Genomic DNA, 20948 nt, shown 5'->3' on the forward strand with positions numbered 1-20948 from the left:
CAGGTTTTCAAAGACACTCCAATACTGTAACAAGGAGGCATTTCCCACATGCTGCTCACAGAATGGACTACATGGACTTTGAGGATGATAGCCGTGGATGGCGTTTTGATATGGACATGGTGATAATCTACATTTATTCTGTCAACTGGGTAATAGGATTTATTGTGTTCTGCTTTCTTTGTTATTTCTTTTTCCCTTTTTAGTCTGTAGTAACCACAGTTAAGGAAAACAGCAGTCACGAGCTACAATAATGTGAATAGAAAAAACTGAATAAGGCAAAATGTTTGTTTGATACTGCATTTTTATCATTCAGAATTGTAATAGACTTCATCCAGAATGCTGTGAGGCTATCTGATACTTTTGCTATGTATGACAAAGTACCTGGGTTTGGTTCCACATACAATGTGAATCCAGATTATACTTCATTCAGTGGGAGTTTTGCCTTGGTTTTGGTGGGAACAGGATTTACCCCTAATGTATGAAATAGTTACTCTGTAGAAATATGGAATCGTACTTGTTCTTAGGGGAGTTCTATGTACTACAACAGAATATGATCCATAGAGTCATTGTGGGGTTTGGCTCTTATGTTAACACACTTCACTCACTTATTGGCGCTTTAATTCCTCATACATAAAAGCAGTAAAGATGCTTCCCATTTATAGTCAGATCTTTTGGGAACAGGAGATTGGAAGCAGTGCAGTGCTGCACAATGCATTATATAGACATTTGCGAGAGCTATTTCAGTGGTATAATCCAAATCCTGGAAAATTTTGACAATTGATCGACCTGTCAGCATTCTACTTTGGAGATGTGCTGTATTCAGTGCCTGAAATTTTGACCCTATTAACCAAAAAGAGAAATACTGCAGTGTGCTGACAGTTGATATTTTCAGCAAATGGCAATCATAAAGAATCAACTAACAACCCCAAGTTCTGCACATTAAAGGGACTATTTTTGTACGGATTCCCAGACTAGCACCATACCTTTTTTTACCCATCCAGATGAGTCTGTCTGGATCCAGCAAGACACCTAATGAAAGGCAAGCAGCGGGCCTGCTGCCTCTGGTGCCACGAGACACTAAGCCCACTAAATACTGGAGAAAGAAGCATTCTTCAGTGTAAGAAATCAGTATCTTTATTAAATTGCTGTAACAATTTGAGGATACTCTCAAGTGTGGGCTCACCAGGACTATGTCTCCAGGGACCTCACGTGTTGATTTGCACCTTTCATGTGAAACAATCCTAAAGCACTTTATAGTTATTCTGTATATAGATTGCTGAGTAAATAGCAAACTGCAGCCAGTTCAGCAATCACTCCATACTTGCTGCTTTACACAGTATTTTCAAATGAAAGTGAAAAAGCATCTATTATGTTATAAAACAGTATTAGAAACTATTGTGAGAATCAGGTGCTGAAGAATGGTACAAAGTAGTTCAGGCGCTTATTTTTCAGGAAGGTATAAGGAAGTTTTTATTTCTAAGGGCATGAACCTGCCAAGTACACTGTGGTTTCATCTAGAAAAGCATTTGAGTGTATGTATGTAGTCCCTCTGGTATCAGGATTTGTGTGGGAGACCTGTGGTTTTTCAGTAGGTGGTGTACTCCCCTGTTCTAGCAGAGAACAAGGAGAAATGTGTTGTGGAAGGTACCATCTGCCAAATGTGATGAAATAGAAGGAATTCAGGAGTTTTATTAAGCATGTGCTTACACTTATTTACTGAAGCTGAGCCAGCATGGTCAGTCTTTTGTAGGCTATAAAGAGATCAGCACCAGAAACTTTCACTTAATCTGAAAAACAGCAGTATATTGGCTACTAATATTTAGTTTTCTTACAGGCTGCATAAAATTATCTGTTTGAGAATATATGTGCAAAATTAAAATGTACAAGTCTAGCTACACTAATTGGACTAAGTAACTTTTGCCATCTTTTTTAATATATACAAATCTAAGAAGGTATAATAATTGAAATTCACCATCACCACATTTTCATGGTTGTGACAGAAATACATTTTCTGTAATTACAGTACACCTAGTTACTTTGTCTCTACCTAAAAGTGATTGCCTCTATTACTGGTGGCATTAGGTATAATGTTTTAAAAGCTTTAACACTGTAGTAAAGCACTTGGTGAATTTCCCTCTTTATTAGGAGTTTTAGGTCATAGGCTCATTGCTACATGCAAATGTGTAGGTTTGTGTCCTCAAATATTATCCATTATTCAAAACATTTTTCACATCTATGTGAGGACTGGGATTCTAACTGCAATTTTTGTCTTTCTCTCTAATCTTATTAATTTACTGCTCCGTCTCAGCAAAGAAAGGGACTGATGCACTTGTTAAGCCAGAATTGCTTCTACCTTTTGATCTCAGAAAATACTAAAATAAAAAGATGTCATGAAAAATTACTTTAACTTAGCTGACATAGTCTGAAGTTCCAGTAATAATGTAATTTAAAATTATTTAACCAGGATATCTGATAAAGCAATATCCTTGAGTAAATATTCCAAAATATATGGAAACATAAGAAATGTAGTATAGGTACTAACTAATAATATAAGAAAAAATTACTTACATAATTTTTAATAGCATGTTACCATGGTTTTATTCTGAAAAAGACAAAAAAGGAGAGTAAAAAAATCCGATGTAATATTGGCCCTTTTTGTACATTTACAGCAAGAATTGATGACTGAGGATGGCTGCATTTTCCTAAATTTAGTAGAAGTGACAATTTTGTACGGCATTTCTAACTATGTAACTGCGTTTTATCAAGGCCTAAACAATAAACTGTTTCTTGGGCTATATTGTTTAATTTTGTATTGGTTGTTATTAATTCCAGGGGACAATTAGTTTTAAAAGATTATAAATGTACATAATGAAGACTGTTGCAGCTCTGAGAGACATCCTTCATAGGGAAACACTTTAAAGGCATAGAGTGGAGGTATTTTTTTTCCTTTATTGCTTTTTTTGAGATACATACTTTTGTAAAAATACAGTAACAATTCAAATGCCCAAATTTGGTTTTCCTTCAATCCTGTCTGTAAAATACAGTTGATATATGTGGGAGCAAGAGCAGGTTCTTTATAAGCAATTCTGTGGTTAAATTGATCCTGTTCTGCAAGCTTGTCTTTCTTATCTACAATAGTATTAAAATGTTTGCAATAAAGTTCGAGTTGTTTGTAATATTTTACAGTCATTTCACTAGATTTTGCTTGGTGGAATTAAATTTTAATATTTTTTTCAATCAGTGTCTTGTTTATTATCCTATCTATTCTGTTTCTGCTTGGGGTACAGCTAGGGTCTGTTGACTTTTTTACTATTGTGATTAACTCTTTTCATACTAGCAGCCTTTTATTTGTTTCAGTACTTGCCAGGAAATGGTCAGCTTTTATCAGAAGTCTTGGGGCAAGGTCGGGATCTTAACACATTCTGATAATGAAGTGCTGGTGCTGGTGCCGTTCGTCAGTACCGATTAACTGTTGAAGGCAACAGAAGCCCAGGAAAAGGCTAAGCTCGGCTGTGACAGGCAAAGGGGTTTTGTGCACACTCAGAACTTTCTTGCCTAGCAGTGGGTATGTTTGTAGCTCTCCTACGTGCCCAAGGCCCAGTCATCTTGCTTCTCTCACACAATTAAAAAAAAAAATAAATCCCAAGCAGTAGCTGCACAGGGAGTAGCTGCTGTGAAGCACAGTGGATTGTTTCACAGCTGTGTACCTGACCACGGAAACTGAGATCTAAGTTAAGCTTTTACCAGTACCCTGCATACACACCTGAAATATTTGCTGTATGTTAACAACAGCATTAGCACAGTTACTGATATTGGATGGAAAAGGATGGTGAAGAAGCTAGGTTTCTTTTGTCATTTTTAGAGAAAAGAAGTGCTGATAACATGAACTTCTAGGAGGAAGGTAGCTATTGTAGCTATCATGTGACAAGTAATTGTCTTGATGGTGTGTAGTGTGGCTTTTGTGGATATATTTTAATCATCTGTTGTCCTTGGCAATCCTGACCACTTCATAACAGAGGATGCCCAGTCCCTTCTGGGGAATTCCAGGTCTGTACAATGGGAGTCACAGGCAGATGGAAAAGGTGAAGGTAGGACACTGGGAGCATTCTGCTGGTGTTTAGACCCACACCCAGGAGGATGCTAGGAGAAAGGAGGCAAGATACTCTGTGGATTGCTCTGGGCTAGATGTGGAGCAACCTTAGAGATACCCTTTATTTATCAAAAAGTGCTAAGACAGTAATAGCAGACAGTGAGGTGGATTTAAAACTGAATAGCTAAGCTCAGAGGGTTTTAATCAGTGGCAGAGAGTCTGCCTGGAGGCAAGTCACTAGTGATGTACCCCAGGGGTCAAAAATGGGTCCTGTCATGTACATCATCTCCATTAAAGATGTGGATGATGGAGCAGAGGATACTCTCAGCAACTTGCCGAAGACAAAACTGGAAAGAGTGGCTGATACATCAGAGGCTCATGTTGCCATCCAATGGGACCTGGACAGGCTCTAGAAATGGATGCCCCAGTATGTGCTGCAAGTCACCCAGCTGGAAAGCAGGACTGTAGAAAAGAACCTGGTGGGCACCAAGCTGAATATGAGCCAGCAGTGCACCCTTGCTTTAAGACAGCTACTGGTATTCTGGGATGCATTAGGCAGAGTGGGACCAGCAGGTCAAGGGAGATGTTCCTTCCAGTCTACTCAGCACTGTTGAGGCAGCACCTGGAGTGCTATGTCCAGTTCTGGACTCCTCTGTACAACAAAGATGCAGAGCTACTAAAGAAAGTCCAGCAAAGGGCCACCAAGATGATTAAACGACTGGAGTATCTCTCTTATGAGTGATTCTGTGCAGTCATCACAGAAGACTTAACCAGGCTGGAAACAGAAAAAGTGGATCCTTCAGTAATGGGCAAATAAATCAGAAAATTCCAAGTAGAACATCATGGTTTCCTTTAATAACACAAGGCAGTACATTGCCTCAGTTTGGCCTTCCTTCTAAAGGCACCTGATGCAGAACTGAAAATCACCTTTCTCCAAAACAGGTTCTTCAGGATTTCTCATGCTGGGAGCCAAAGCCTGATAAACCTTAAATACACCTCTTTATGGTGGATTTCAGCAGTGATCCAGATCCCAGCACAATCAACTGGAGCCGTCATTGTAAATACCTAGTTTCTCATACATATCTGCAACTGGATTTTTGTCTTACAGTCTTTTTCCATTGCTGTAGAACATATTCTGATCAAATTTCTGAAATTAGTTTTCAGAATTTCTTGTGGCACAAGCACGTTCAAATTTCATATTTACTTACACTTGATTACCCTATGATGGAAAGTGAACTAAACCTCCAGTGTCTTAGAAATGTTAGGATTTCTTTGTTGCTGTGATGTAACCCTGAAAAATACATACTGTCAAAATTAACTTAATAAAATAACTTAGTTAAAAATAAGTCAAGTTAAAAATAACTTAATAATAATCTATTTCATTTTCCATCAAACATTTTCTTCAGCTGAAATATTTCTACATTTCCAGTAAAGCATTAAAATGTAATCCTATTTGAAAGTACTTTCCAGTCTTATGCTGTGGAAGTTTAACCATAAAATGTAGTGTGTAATTTAGGACATATCACTGTTTGGTTGACTACATTTTTACAGAGTGATTTCTTCTTTTTTAAAAAAATAATGTTCCTGAAAGAAGACTGAAGGTATGTGTAATTCCATGTTGTAATTCCATTACTTTATTACAGACAGATCTGGAGAAAATGTGCTGAATAAACTGACAAATCTGATCTGAGGAATGCTTGTGGGCAAGTCAGCAGATTGACACTCTAAAACAAAAAGCACTAGGTCTTGTTTCGCAAGGAAAGGCTCTCAGCAGTACAGAGTTACGTAGGAGACCAGATGGCTTTCCTTGCCCTCTGAATGCAGGGCACTCCACATATTCAGATACACAGTCTCCATGGGCATTTCAGGATCAGATTTTGTCCTCTAATGCACAAGTGTCCCGTGCAACTCCTTGGAAGTTACCCAGGGCATCTGATGGCAGACATTGATTTTCCTTTTCTTCTTCACTAAAACATTCCCAAATATTGCCAGTTTTCTTAAGGTCTTTTGCTTGACCTGTGACTGCTGAACTCTACCCAAAGCAGACAAGATGATGTGCTATTATTTTTCATCACTTTTTGCCCTTTGGGGCTGCTCTTCCATTTCAATCAGTTGATGTGCTGAGGCTTGACATACACCCCACCCCACCCTACCCCCGAAATTCTGAATCAGTGACCTAATTTATTTTGTAGCCTTTAATGAAAATTGTGGCAAACCTACACGGAAGGAAAATCTATACCCTGCCAGAGAAGTGCACAGAACACTTTGTAGCATTAAATATAAACAAAACACCAAGATCACTTCAAAGTGACTTCAAGGTCCCTGTATAGAAGTTCTCTATAAAGTATTCCAGGAGATAGAGCATGGTCGGTTCTTGGAAGGAACCAGCCATGAAGGTGTAAAGTAGCAGAAGAGCAAAAGACAGCAAAGCTGCCACCGCCAGGGAGGTAGTGGATAGCTGCACTGGGTAGCAGTGACAAGTACTGGATCCCTTTCAGCCTGGCCTAGAAAGAGGAAGGTTGGTGTTAAAACAGCACAAAGCTGGTCTACTGCCCACTGCCTAGAAAACAGCTGACTATTCCCTCAGCTTCATTTGAGGCTGATAGGAAATAAGAACAAGAACAGAAGAGTACGTTATGAACCTATTTCTTCATTATATCTGTGAAAATGAAAGCCCTGGAGGTCCTGGCTCAGCCTGCCTGGACCTGGTTTCCTAAGGGCTCTCAGAGGCATAAGACCTTCACACATTCATCCTTGGGTGGGAAAGCATGCTCCTTCATTCAGGATTGCTCACGAGAAATAAAAAATGTTACTACTGAAAAAGACCCTACAGGATTGTTTGAAATTTCAAATATACCTGTTAGCACTTCCTTTAATATTGTAGCAGCAGTCAGTATCCCATATGAATTTAACTAAGTAGTTTTTGAGTTTGAAAAATGTTCTAGACTTCAGTACTACAGCATATCCTAACTAGATACGCCTCTGGCACCCATCAACAATGCTGCCTTCTCCCAACCACATTTTTTAATGTCCATTCTACTTTATTGATTTGGAAAGACTCTTTCAGCTTCATGCCCCTGACATCTCAATACTACTTTACAGGGTGAAATAAAACTGTTCCCATGATTTCTAGATTGATGTTATACAAATGATACATAAACTATGATAGTGTATTATTGGTGGCTTATTTAAATTTGCAGTTTGGTTTGCAAGATGAGAAAATGCAGTAATTATATTCTGACTTTTCACTAGATATCATTTTAACTTAATAATAATCCATTTCATTTTCCATCAACCAGTTTCAACATTCAGTTGAAATATTTCTACATTTCTGGTAAGGCATTAAAATGTAATCAGGCAATCACTTAAAATATAATCCATATGTAATCTTTTATCCTCAAACAAGATGATGAAGCAGAAAAAGCAAATGCCACCAATAAAAAGATCATGGTAAATCATTTGATACTGATACAAGCATTAAAATTTAATTATTTAAAATCATTTTTACCCTGTCATTTACAAAAAGTATTGTAATGCTAATCATGTAATGTACTCCACTGTTTCTGAGCCAGAGAATGAAATTCAGACTGAGCAGAAGGGATATCTGATGTACATCCACTTATCACCTGAACAAAATAAAGGATGACAGATATTGACAAAAATCTAGATGGCCATCCTGTTCAATGCAAAGTGAAAAATAATACTTTAAAGAATCCTATGTAATCCCAATCTCCCTAAAACAATCCCTGGTTTGGGGGTATTAACTTTATATAATCAGGTTGCTACCCAAGAAATATTGTTTAGACTTACAATCAAAGTGTGAAAATAACAGAAATTCACGAAAGCTTGTCCTTGACCCATGCAGATTATAAATCCTTGGGGATATACATGATTCCAGAATTCACTAGCACTCATAGCATGGCATCTGATGGTGCCTGAAAGACAGCATGTTCCAATTAAAAACATATGAGGTAAGAACATGTTTCTCTTGCAGATGGTTCTAGCTAGCTAATGTATGCATTTCAGCTGTCAGAAGTTAAACTAGTTCTAAAATAATTTGAATTAGACTTCAGGGGAGTAAGAATATGTTAATTTTCTTATCAAGAAGAGAATGTTTGCACAAAGTTAATGTTACAGGCAATTTATAGCCCTATCTGGTTTCATTTAAAGAACTGGACCCCACTTTTTTATCTTTTTAAAGACATCTGAAATAAATGAGCATAGAAGTCAATAATTGGCTGTGTGGTCACAGATTTTTCCAATGCACATAGTGCATTTTTATATGAACAGCAATTGCATGACCTACAATTTGTCTGATAGTTTTGTATTATACTCATCTGGGAGTTAAGGCTCCCAAACTCATTTTTATTTGTCATCTAGACTGTGACTTAAATTCTAAAGTACAAAAAATGACATAATGGCATTAGATTACCAAGATGTACTGGTATTTTTCTGTAATTCTGCTTAAGACAGGAATACAGTATAATGATAACAACAGCATAACTTGAGATGGCCCTCTCTTTTCGTATCTATAATTCATAACGTGCCTTATTTTCAGGGTGATTTACAGGTCAAATTCTCATTATTTTTAATCTCTAAAAACAAGTTCTTCAGAACTTCCATTTTCCATGCAGAGTCTAGTAGCAACAATGCTCAATGTGCAAAGCACTGAGAGCTTGTCAAGTGAAAGGGATTTTTACAAGCACAAGATGATATTTAAATGCAAGTATTACAGTGTTAATCCAACAGGTTAACACGTATTTTAACAACAGTAACTAAATTATCATTACTATCATAATTTAAATCAAAGGACAGCCACATTATGCATACGTGGCTTGTGTAGATATGAACTAAATTCTTTACTGACTTAAAAAAAAAAAAAAAAAAGCTGGTTTAGCGTTTAGCATGTACTGCTTTACAGAAGTTTAAATTAAAAGTTTTTCAGGATTTGTCTTGACCCCTTGGTCAGGAGATTTCTGAAAGATTCCCACTAGCCTCCACATACTGCTTAGCTAAGTACCCTCAGCAGGAAAAGGAGAAAATATCTAAACCTTTAAATAGTGCAGATTGCAGATTGCTTCAGGGAACAAAATATAAATCACAATGTGATTTATTAAACATTTTAATGGAGTTTTTACTCACAAGAACATGTCTAAGCTTTTTAACAAGAAGTTAAGCAAGCCAGCAGTTATTGCACAAACCTAAGAGTAAGGAAGACTTCCCATTGTCAGCATCACCAGCTGTGTGATCATAGCAGTCAGACAACTTCTGTTGTACAAAAGAGTGCTCATAAAAACTGTTGAGCTGTCTTTTTGAAAAGCACTCTAAGTGTAATTCAGCATTACATTAGAAAAGCAGTGCAATTGTGATATATGGTGAATATTAAAATTTTTTTAAAAATGAAATTACTCACTTTTTAGTCATTAATAATGGGTGGATTTCAAAAGCAGGGTAACAAATTATTTAAAATATAATGAATGGTATCGTATTTTATAAAAATCTTCAAATGCAACACTGTAATTCATTTATGTTTCTTCCTGAAAAATAAAGCAGTGAGTCCAACCACTGCACAGTAACCAAATCATGGTGTACCTAAAATCAAGGATTTGAAGGAAAAAAGGACAAGCTGTAGTAAAGAGAACCTTCCAAACAGGTAAGGATGAAGTCCTGATTCAGCAGTGAAAGTTGTCCATCAGCCTCTAGTTTTTAACCTACTGTTATGGGCAAATCCAGTCTCTCACTAGTCCTTTTGCTGTGCCGCTGCAACAGCCATACTGCAGCTGAAATTGCTGTGCTCTACTCCGCTTTTAGTGCAGGAATCCTCACATGGACCAGAGCCAGCAGAGCTGGCTGTGTGCAGTACGGCTTGGCACTAGGAAATCATACAGATGGCAGGGACCATGGTCAAATGACACTGCACACTGCCCTTGCACTGCCAGAACAGGCTCTAGGGGACTGTTCAAAAAGTGGAAATTAAGTGGCTGCAGCTCTCCAAATAAATCAGGCCTATATTCTCCCAAGGTCCTGGACACCTGACTCCCCTTAGAATAGCAGCTTCTGTTATGTGTAATGATCTGTGTGCTTGTCACTGATCATGGTAATATTTTTCTACAGTGTCGTGGCCAAGAGCATTTCTTGGAAAAGGGTTTAAATTTACCCTCCTAGAACCAACACTTCCCTTGTCCACAGCAAACGCCCCAAGTACTAGGTGATTGTGTAGGCATGTGAGGCGGGGGCAGCAGCAATGTACTGTCCAGAAAGATACTGGATTATGGTTGGACTCAATGATCTTAAAGGTCTTTTCCAACCTAAATGATTCTATGAGTCTATCTGAATTTAAATACCTTATTAAGTGCAGAAGATGGAGTTTCTATGTTCCTGTTTCACAGAAATGTAATCTTCTAAGTTACATGCTTTAGTTGGGGGTATATGGGAGAAGGGGAAAAGAGGGAAATGTAAGTCTCAGATATGCCTTTCATGTTTTAGGGGCTGATTCCCCCAGTCACCATATGACTATGGTGAATCCCGTTCTGCATCTGATCTTCTCTCTTCTAGATAGAGGGAATTCTGTCAAAGTCCTATTTCGAATTTCAGTTCCCTTGGTAAATGCCTGGCTTGAAGATTTGAGTATGTTGATACTTTGAACCCTTTTTAATCATGATTCTTCATTAATCCAGCTCCTAGAAAACAACTTTTCTAGTACAAACTTTTTTTGTTTGTACTTTCAAAAAAAACAGCCACCAACATCCCAATGTTCTAAAAGCAGCAACAGCGTGATGAGACTTCTTTCAGTACCTTTCTGGGAGGTCCCATAAAAATTAAATAAAACTTAAATTCTGCTAGAACCGCTTTCTATTTAAAACTTCTTAATAATTAATTAATAAAATAGTAGATTTGAATGTGCTTACTGGTTTTTTTTATATGTTGTTATATATAGGGGAAAGTATAATTACTAAGTGTATTAAAAACACAGTATATCAAAATAAAAACCCGATTAAAACTCTGGAGATACTTCTCTTTTAGATTTTAAATAGTCATAAAAAAAAATATTGTGGTGATCAGTGGACTGAAAGCAGCCCTGCAGAGAAGGACTTGTGGATACTGGTGGATAAAAAGCTGGATGTGAGCCAGCAATGTGTGCTCACAGCCCAAAAAAGCCAAGTGTATCTAAGGGTGCATCAAAAGAAGCACGGCCAGCGGGTCAAGGGAGGTGGTTCTACCCCCCTACTCCACCCTGGTGAGACCGCACCTGGAGTGTTGTCTGTGTCCAGCTCTGCAGTCCTCAGCACAGCAAAGACACAGACCTGTTGGAGCAAGTCCAGAGGAGGGCCATGAAGATGATCAGAGGGCTGGAGCACCTCTCCTATGAGGAAAGGCTGAGAGAGCTGGTGTTGTTCAGCCTGGAGAAGGCTCCAGGGAGACTTTATAGCAGCCTTCCAGTACTTAAAAGTGGGCCTACAGGAAAGATTGGGAGAGACTCTTTATCAGGGAATGTAGTGGGATAGGACAAGGAGTAACAGTTTTAAACTGAAAGAGGATAGGCTTACATTAGATACTAGGAAGAAAATCTACTGTGAAGGTGGTGAGACACTGGGAGAGGTTGCCCAGAGAAGCTGCAGATGCCCCATCCCTGGAGGTGTTCATAGCAGGTGATAGGATGAAAGGAAATGGCCTCAAGTAGTTCCAGGAGAGGTTTAGGTTGGATATCAGGAAATATTAGGGAAAATGTCTTCACTTAAAGGGTTATTGAGAACTGGAACAGGCTGCCCAGGAAAGTGGTTGAGTCACCATGCATGGAGGTATTTGAAAGACATGTAGATGGGGCACTTAGGGACATGGTTTGGTGGTGGACCTGGTTTTCTTAGGTTTGCAGTTGGACTCCATGATCTTAAAGCTCTATTCCTTAATTCTCTGATTCTTGCCTTTTCAGATCGGAACTGATGATTCTTTCCCCTTAACTGCTGGTGTTTTGGGGACTTGCCTGTGGTACTGAAGCCCAGCCCATGGGAAGAGGTCATGCAGAGCGGCTGTGTTTCTGGCTGCACCCTGAAGAGCTGCCACCCACATGCACTGAAAAGTGGATTCTGAGATGGGCTGTGTCCTTGGGAGGAAGCCTGTGCCTGTGGGATGCTCAGCCATGGGGTGAGAGGTGTAGGGAAAGTCTGGACTGCTTTCATGGGGCAGTGTTTATCTCCAGTCAAGTGAAACAGTGCTGTTGGAACTCTCTGCCTTGTTTACACTGTGCATCTTGGTGCTCTGCCTCATCGTCATCTTGCAATGTTCTGGCTGAGGCACAGACATGACATGGAAGGAGTTGATTGTCCTCACTTATGCATACCTTCTCTCCCCAAAGCTAAAGGGGAACAGACAAGATCTTTGGGGTTATGTTGTTTTATTGGACTCACATCGGACATATTAGAGGAGCTGTAGAGAGGGAATGCCAGAGTCCAAAAGTGGGAGGAGGTGCCTGGGGCTTGGTCAGTGTCATCCGGAAGGGGAGAAGTAAGAAGCAAAAAGGGTGACCATCGTGCTCTGTTCTCAAGTAGACTTGTCTTCAGTGAAGGCTGTCTGGCATAACGAGCTGATTTGTGTGCATTTGCCCTTTGTTGTGCATTGCTGTGTGCATGCCTGGGCACTTGTGGCTAACTTCCCCTGTCCCAGTGGCACACTTGTTGGCAATCTTGCTGTGTTATCAGGACATTTCTAATGGTGTGATGCTGTTACTCACTGGCATTTCTTCCCTTTTTGGGGAGGAATGTAAAGACAAGAGAAAAAAGTTTAAGGGCAGGTGAAATACATCCCTCAAGTGTTTTTAGAGTGCCACTTAAAGCAATGATCTTGTGTTTGAGACACAATGGAGTGACATACCTGATCTATCTGGCAGGGCAAGCTCGTGGCTAAAGATGAGCTGGAACTACATCTTGTTCAAAGTCCAGAGCCCTTCTAGTTCTAGACAGACTTTGCTAGATGCCCCTGCCCTCCTAGATGATCCCCAGAGCATGAGAAAGGTCTGCTCTTGAGTCTGCTTATCCCTTCTGTGGTGGTGTGTCCTCCTGAAGAGCTTGTGGTGTGCGAGCACATATCGGCATGGAATGGCTGAGCTAGTGGAGAGGCAAAGCTGTTTTCTCTGGACTCCCTTTGCTTAGCTTTGGACCAAGGCAAGGCAGCAGGCCTTGCTGTCCTGCAATATGTCACTCCAGTGAGGTGTTCTTAAGTTCTTAGAAGCCCCATTGGAAGGGGGAGATGCTTAAGGGCTGGTTGTTTCAAAGCAGAGGAGAGGTGGGCAGGCTGCCTTACCTTTCCCAGGCAGCAGTTTGCCAGCCCCAGCTTCACTGTTTTGTTGCCTCCAAGTCTACTTCTGGTTCCCATTGTGTACATGGGAGCCCTTTTTTTGTAGATGTCCAGTTCCACCAGGGGGAAGGCAGCGGGACCTGGCATCTGTAGGAGAGGCAGGGAGCTTGCTGGGTACAAAAGGTAAGTGTTGATTCTCGCTGAGTGTCCAGGCGGGCTGTGCTAGTTGAGCTGGCTGGCCGTAGGAGTGGTGTGAGAGGCATGGAGCCATTGGAAGAAGGGCAACTTCTGTTCCTCTGCAAAGAGGCCAATTTTTGGAGAGGGAGGCGGGAGATTCCCATTAGTGCCAATGAACTTCACCCCACCAAAGCTGTTAGTTTTGGAAAGCAAGGGACCGCAGGTGTCGACAGAGCCTCCCCTCTTCTGCTGTTAACAACAGGAGAGTCAGGAGACTTATGAGTTTTTGGGTTTTGCTGCTAGCGCAGGGAAGTGTGCATTAACAGCAGCTGCAGCAGGTGCTGGAAACCTTCTGCCCTGAGGAGAGCAGCTGAGCTTCAGCTGCTGACATGAGAGAGCAGAGCAGCATAGCTCACCTTGGAGAGGTCTTCAGCAAAGCCATTGTGCTTAATCTTCCCTTTCATGGAGTAACATGGGCTGGCATGGGTGAAGGCTGTGCTAGGTCCCATCAGCCTAGGCAGGGTGTAAGGTGTCCCACCATTACTTACAAACACAACCAAGGATAAGGTTACAGAGATCCTGAAACAGGTACTATTACACCTACAGGTCCACATAGCAGTGGATGCCCTGCCCCTCCCAGCCCGGGCAGTGGGTTATAGTGCAGTGAGCCCTTTGTGACCTCCCTCTGTGACACTCCACAATGTGATACTTAGCTAGCGTGGCCATGCCCTGCAGTGTCTGATGAGACAGTGACTGGACAGGGCAGGAGCATGGAGCACAGTCCTGTGTCTTTCAGTGTGGTGGTGAGGGACAGCAAGAGACAGATTAAGAAGAACCTGAGCACAGTCGATGTCTTTCACTGATGCCCCTGGCAGCCCCACAGCACTGAGGTGTTGCCATTAAGCTGCCCTCACCTCCTCCTCATGCTTTCCCCTACTTTACAGGATGAGAGAGAGAGCCCCCAGCCACCCCGAGGTGATATGAGAAGAGGGGGCTCCCCAGGAGAGCAGCTCTTTACCAGAGCCCTGTGAAGTGGCAACAGACCAGTCACAGCAGACCAGTGACTGATGAGCACCCCCAGGGCTGGGCAGGGTTGGGGCCAGCAAGCAAGTGGCTCGATGCTGGGATCCCGCTTCCTCAGCACGCTGGCAGCAGGGGTCCTGTGGGCAGGGGGCATAGCAGTGCTCAAATGCCAGGGCTGCAAGCCAGTCCCAGCACAGCCGCCCTCCTTAGCCATGCGGACTGTAAAGCTCTTTTCACCATTTGGGAAGTTTGTTGGCAAAGATGCTGTGTCCTACTGACTCTTCAATGTTGCCCCTCCATGTAGGTGAGACACTGCCAGAGGAGAATCCAGAGCATCCAGAGCTCCAACCAAGATGGGATTCTAAGAGCACCTGGTTGCTTTCTTCACTCGACAGCAGTGACATGACTTGATGAGTCCATGACCAGGAGCTCCTGCCTTGCTGGGACTCTTGTCCATGGCATCAGCAGGAGGTTTGTGTGAGCAAGGGGACCCAGAATCAGTAGGGCTGCCACGGACTCACTGTCCTTGGGAAGAGGGTTCCTGTTGTCCTTGAGAAGGGACTATCCAAGGGTGGGAATCCAGTGTCCCAGCAACAGTTAATGCCCTCCTGGCCACCAGCAAGCCCTGGTTCTTTGTAGGACAAACACACAGTGCACATTATCGAACCTTCCTTTCTCACCCTGGGGACCCTCTGTTCTCATCCTCTGCCCTGCAGAGACTGCAGTCTCTGCTTCCAGCTTTTCTGCGGTCCCTGCTGCCAGCACTGCCAGGCATCTCTTGCCAGAGCTGCTCATACTGCCATCGCGGCTCTTGGCATGACATGTCTCTCCTCCCTTCCTTCCTCTCATAGGTGTTTGGAGAGCATCCAGCATTCTCAGAGGACAGACATCATCCTTGTGGCCACTGAGGCCTTGACAGCACACAACATGTATGACAGGCAAATGGCCATAATGGCCATGGCCACAAGAGACCTTGCCTCCTGGCTGACGGATGTAGGTGCACTGTGGCTGGATTGCCCTGCCCGTGAGCCCTGCCAGGCGTTGTTCCTCCTTCTCTCCCTAACACAGCTGTTTTGGGAACCTGAAGCCATTTCAAGGCAGCAGAGATGCGTGGGAAGGGCAGCAGTTTCAGTGGCTGCTGGGGAAATGGCTGTACTCCAGTGGCAGCACCATACTCACCTGTGTCCCCTCCAGGTGCCAAAGATCATGGCATACATCACAAAAATGTGAAGTGCATCCACACAGAGCCAGCCAGGTACAGCCTGGACTCACTCCTTCTCCTGCTGACTGACCATCACCTCAGGGAAGTGTGCAGGAGCTTGTTGAATACCTCTCCAGCCTGGGACAAGTACTGGCCCTGACATCCCTGAGAGCTTCTTCCCTGTGAGGGGAGGGGCCCAGAGGCTCTCTGGCTGCCAGGCCCATGAAAAAACTGCAGGGAATCCATGCGGACCATGGCCCTCCATCCCCATCCCACTGGGCTCCCCAGCCCCAGTGGATCGGTCAGGCCTGCAGCAGCCAAAGCTGGCCAAGCCAGAGCCCTGCCACCACGGTCCTCCCTGCCCCATGGGGAACACCACCTCGGCCCCCTCCTGCCTCCTCAGGCAGGGTCCCCGGGCATCCCAAGTGATAAGGGCAGGAAGGGCCAGGGCTGCCCACAGCCTGGTTCTGTCGAGGCTGGTCCTGGCATGACACAGTGGCTGCAGCTTCCCTGATGAAAAAGCAGTCTGTATCTGCAGTGCTGTAATGCTCTCACTGATGTTCAGACGCCTTGTCACTTTGCAGGATGATGGGCAGAGCATGGTCAATTTAATGCAGGTCCGGGTGGTTTTTCACCACTTCACAACAAATGAAACTGTGTTTCATACAGGCAGAACAAATGCAGGTCCTGCTGCCAGACATCATGCAAACCCTACAGTATGCCACCACTGACACCAAGTTGAAGGGCCTGGCTGTCTTCAGGAATGTGTTGCGGGTTCTGAAGAGGCATGAGGCCAGCCCCATCGCTCTGAAACTCTCTGAAGAGCCCCTGCATCTCTTTGATGCTGTAGGGATGCTATGGGAGCCTTTGCCCCACCAATGGGCACTGGGTAAGGACAGCTGCCACTGGGCCCAGTCCTCCAGCAGGGCTGCTCCCCTCCTCGCTCCTCTTGTGTGGCCCATTGGAGGCCTGAGGCCATTCAGCCATGGCTGCAGGTGTGGCCTACAGCTCCAGCACCCAGAGCTGACCCTGGAGCACCTCCCTTCCCATCAGCCACACTAATGACCCTGCTCACCATTGGGCAGGGAGCAGCTTTTTGCTGAAGTCCTCCCATCCTCCTTCCCACCAGAACTCCAGCCAGGTGCAGCAGCTCTCCATAATCCTCTGTAGAGATGTGATCAGTGTGGTGGTGAGGGACAGCAGGAGACAGATTAAGAAGAACATGCAGAAGAGTCTGATCCCGTTGTTCTTCCATATGAATGACCAGATCGAGAGCATGAGCAGTGGTGTGGGGAAGGGTGTGCTGACACCACAGAGGGGGCCTGAGCATCAGGGGTGAGGGCTGCTGGCAGTCAGACTGTTGGAATATATGTCACCTTGGAGGCCTCATGGCCTGAGTCACTGGGGACAGGGCAGATCTTCCCTCCTTCCCTGCACTGGGCCTACCACTGCCTTCTACCCATCCCCCATTCAGCCCTCCTCCAGTGCAGCCTGTAGGAAAGGTACCTGCAGACCCAGCACAAGCAGGGCTGGAGAACCTGGCACAGACATTCCCCAGGTCTGCCCTGCCTGGTCCAGCAGGAATTGGCAGCAGCCTGTGGTCACCACACACACAAGTACCTACAGGCTTCCTAGCTGTCCCAGCAGGTGCCAGAGGACAGGGCTTGGAGCTCCAAACCCTGTACCCCAGGGCTGTGCCCAAAAGACCTCCATGCTTTGGGCCAGTGCATGTCCCAGCTCCCAGAGAGCAGGACAGCCCCAGGAATGAAGCCCTGCTCACCCCAGGTGCTCCTGCATTGGGCCAGTGAACTTGGTCTGCAGAGAGGGGTGCAGCACTTGCAAGGGGTGGAAAGCCAGCTTGTTCCCCAGCCCGGGGCAGGGAGGGTGGTGGGAAGGGGTATCAGCCAGAGTGGGACTGGCCCTGCACCCTGGAATCAAAGCTCTGTCTGCCCAGAGCCTGGGCATGAAGGAGACAGGGCAGCCGCAGCTGGAGAGCCAAGTGCCCTCCTGGGTTATTCCTGTGGGGAGGTGCTGCTGGTGCCCATCCTGCTCCGGTAGCTCTGGAACTCCAGCCATTGCCGCCTACAGCAGCAGGCCTACACCTCCTTTGCCCTTCAGTCTGCTCCCCACCCCTGGCAGCGGCTCAGCAGCTCTTGAGAATCTCTGTTCTGTTGGATCTCCTCACACAAGGCTGGGAACAAGGCAGGAAGGTTGGAAGTAGTTGCTCTTTAAGATCCCTTCCAACCCAAACCATTCTATGATCTATGACCTCTTGAAATAAACATTTTCCCTTTCTATGTCAATTTATACCAGCTGTCTAAGCATCCTCCTGTCATCATCACTGTAACCTACATAAGCATTATTACGATCATACTGGTTATTTTTATATTGGAAACCAGTAGATTTCTCATTTATTTTTATATTGCTAAATATATTTCTTACATAATATTATAAACAAATTTATTCATGCTACCACTTTCAAGTAGTGGACTTCAAAATTAATCAAAATTTTCTCCAAGAATAGGAGAAAATTGTTTAATAAAACCACCAGAATAAGTCAATTACTAACTATCTGAACATTTGTTCTCTAGTTTTAAAAAACCTTAAAAAAAAAAAAATAATACGTTTCCTTTGTCAGATAATGGATGAACGCAAAAAATGTTCAGGCTATATTTCGAATAAATGTTTATAACAATGAAACTGTTCAACTTTAAGGGAAAGAAGAAACAAAGTAACACAATATAATTATGCTGAGTGTTCATTAAGAAATTGGTGTTTGACATTACCAGTTTATAGAAGATGCAGTTTTTAGGTTCTGTATTAGCCTTGATGCTGTTTATCACATTCTGCCAGAGTCAGAGTTGCTGCAGTCCTTGCTGAGAGCCATAGGGAGCATGTGCAAAACCTCCTCTCACCATTCCAAGTTCTTATGAGTGTTCGTCTTCTGGGAAGCGTGACAAATCCTTCCTTCTATAGCAGGCACTGCATTTACTGGTATTTTTTACTGTGTTTTCTTTGCAGGCTCGTGGCAAATTCAAAATATGTTATAATAAAGTAATACAAAAAAAGAATAAAAAATAATTGCATTAACTATTTTTCATTTAACTTAAATATTGATCTGTTTGTATGGTACCTCTGGTATATTTAACAAACACTTTAAACCTCAGGTTTTTATTATAACCTATAATTTAGATAAGTAATACAAACTTCATGGGTGACACAAGACCATGATTGTGGAATTACTGTTTGTTCAGGGTTTTGTAGGATGAACTATTCATTACCAGATCTCTACTTTTGATCTCACACAGATGAGTTGAAGCTAAAAGTTAAGCTTCAACCTAACTGCTGCTGCTTTTTGCTAGATATTTCTGACATGCTGGTTACACACAGTGCTGTTTTAAGACTTTGGCCCTCAAATCCATAGCTTGAAAGAAGACCGTAACAGTAGTCCTATACCTCCTATCTGTTCCTTCAGAAATACCTTTAACACACCGTGCAGCAAGTGCACTAGAGCTCTACGTATGGGTCAAGTCTAATGCATAGGGTGCACACAAGCACCTAGTGCCCAGGAACTTTCAAAAAACTCCTTCTGATCCACAGACTGAGAACAGTACGTATATGTATTGTGCAAAGTGCATATGATGATCAATTATTCTAACAGAAAAAAGTCATCAGGGAGTTTGAATAGTATGACAAGGAGAGAGGGATAATCATGAAAAACTAATTTAATTTTAATTTTCAGTGTGAGGAAAAAGAGCTTAAATACAATGCATTGATAAGGAGGGAGCCAGTATGGGATTCAGAGAGGGCGAATAACTTGGCTTGACCTGTATGCATGTATCAGGAAGTCCATTAGAGATCCTCAGCCCACTGTTCTGGTTTAAAGTAATGTGGGGGCTGTATTAGCTGTGGACAGGCTGTGAATAGAATGACTCTTTCCTGCACCCAACATGCCAGCTGCAGCAGGATCAATTGGGAAAGATAAGGAAGACATCAATTAGGCCACTTTTATTATCCATCAAAGGGTGCTTGTTCTAGGAGTAGGTTCAACAGAAAAAAGGTTACATTTTTTTCATCGGCTTTTCAAAGACAGAAAAAATAGGTATAAAGCAATTCACACAGCTGTACAGAGATCAAGAGGCATAGCCAGTGAACCTAAGGGAGGATAGTTAAAGAAAAAGATTTAGAAGAAAAATGAGGAGCTTCTGTTTCTCACTGAACTTCTAGACATCTACTTTCATCAGAAATTAGATCATCATTGCATTATCTCAAGCTCTCCATTGTGAAATGCTAATAGTATTTCTAGGTTTTGTTCTGTGGCTTTGACCTGATTTCCTTCATACTTTCTCAAAACAAAACGATCTACTCCCAGCAGAATTTTTGAAGCCTTTACAGATATAGGGTTATAAATTGCTTTGGCAAAATTACAAATAGAACATCTTAGCTAATGTGGATGCTTTGAGACAGACTTTTTTCTGGGTTTTGGCACCACTCATAGAAGCTTGTGATCCTTTGTCTGGCTTATCTAATTTAGATCTATGAAAATGGTTTCAACTGTCTTCACTTTTCACACCGTTCTTTAGAATCAAAAGTCCATGTGTAACAGGTGCTTATCCCAGAATGTCAGCGTCCTGGTTTCAGATAGGACAGGGTTGACTTTCTTCCCAGTAGCTGGTAGTGCTGTGTTTTAGATTTAGGATGACAATAATGTTGTTAACACGCTTATGTTACTGCTGATCGGTGCTTTCACAGAGTAAAGGCCTTTTCTCTTCTCACACCGCCTGCCACCAAGTGGGCACAAGAAGTTGGGAGGGCACACAGCTGGGACTGCTGACCCCAACTGACCAAAGGGGTATTCCATACCATATGACGTCATGCTCAGCATATAAACTGGGGAGGAAAGCTGACAGGGGGCTGCTGCTCAGGAACTGCCTAGGCTTCAGTCAGCAGGTGATGAGCAATTGCACTATGCATCCATTTTTTTGTATATTCTAAATTTTTTTACCATTATTATAATTATTCATATTTTCCCTTCATTTTCTGTCCTGTTAAACTGTCTTTATCTCAACCCATGAATTTTAGGGTTTTTTCCCCAGTTCTCTCACCCATCCCATTGCAGTGGGTGTAGGGTGAGTGAGTGGCTGTGTGGTGTTTAGCTGCTTGCCA

General features: G+C 42.9%; 1 protein-coding gene across 3 annotated transcripts in view; it reads left to right on the forward strand.

The window, feature by feature from the left end:
- The window catches only part of RNF180 (ring finger protein 180), a 104860-nt gene that overhangs the window by 76750 nt on the left and 7162 nt on the right, over positions 1–20948 (forward strand). For 2 of the 3 annotated variants that reach the window (XM_080372846.1, XM_080372844.1), the window contains one exon: positions 1–20948. This exon is cut by the window's right edge and continues 7162 nt beyond it. In XM_080372846.1, the coding sequence (XP_080228972.1) occupies positions 1–203 (203 nt within the window). In that variant the 3' untranslated portion in view covers positions 204–20948. The other variant, XM_080372845.1, reaches the window with a different exon arrangement.

Source organism: Falco punctatus (genome assembly GCF_963210335.1).
Source record: "Falco punctatus genome assembly, chromosome: Z".
Taxonomy (NCBI): domain Eukaryota; kingdom Metazoa; phylum Chordata; class Aves; order Falconiformes; family Falconidae; genus Falco; species Falco punctatus.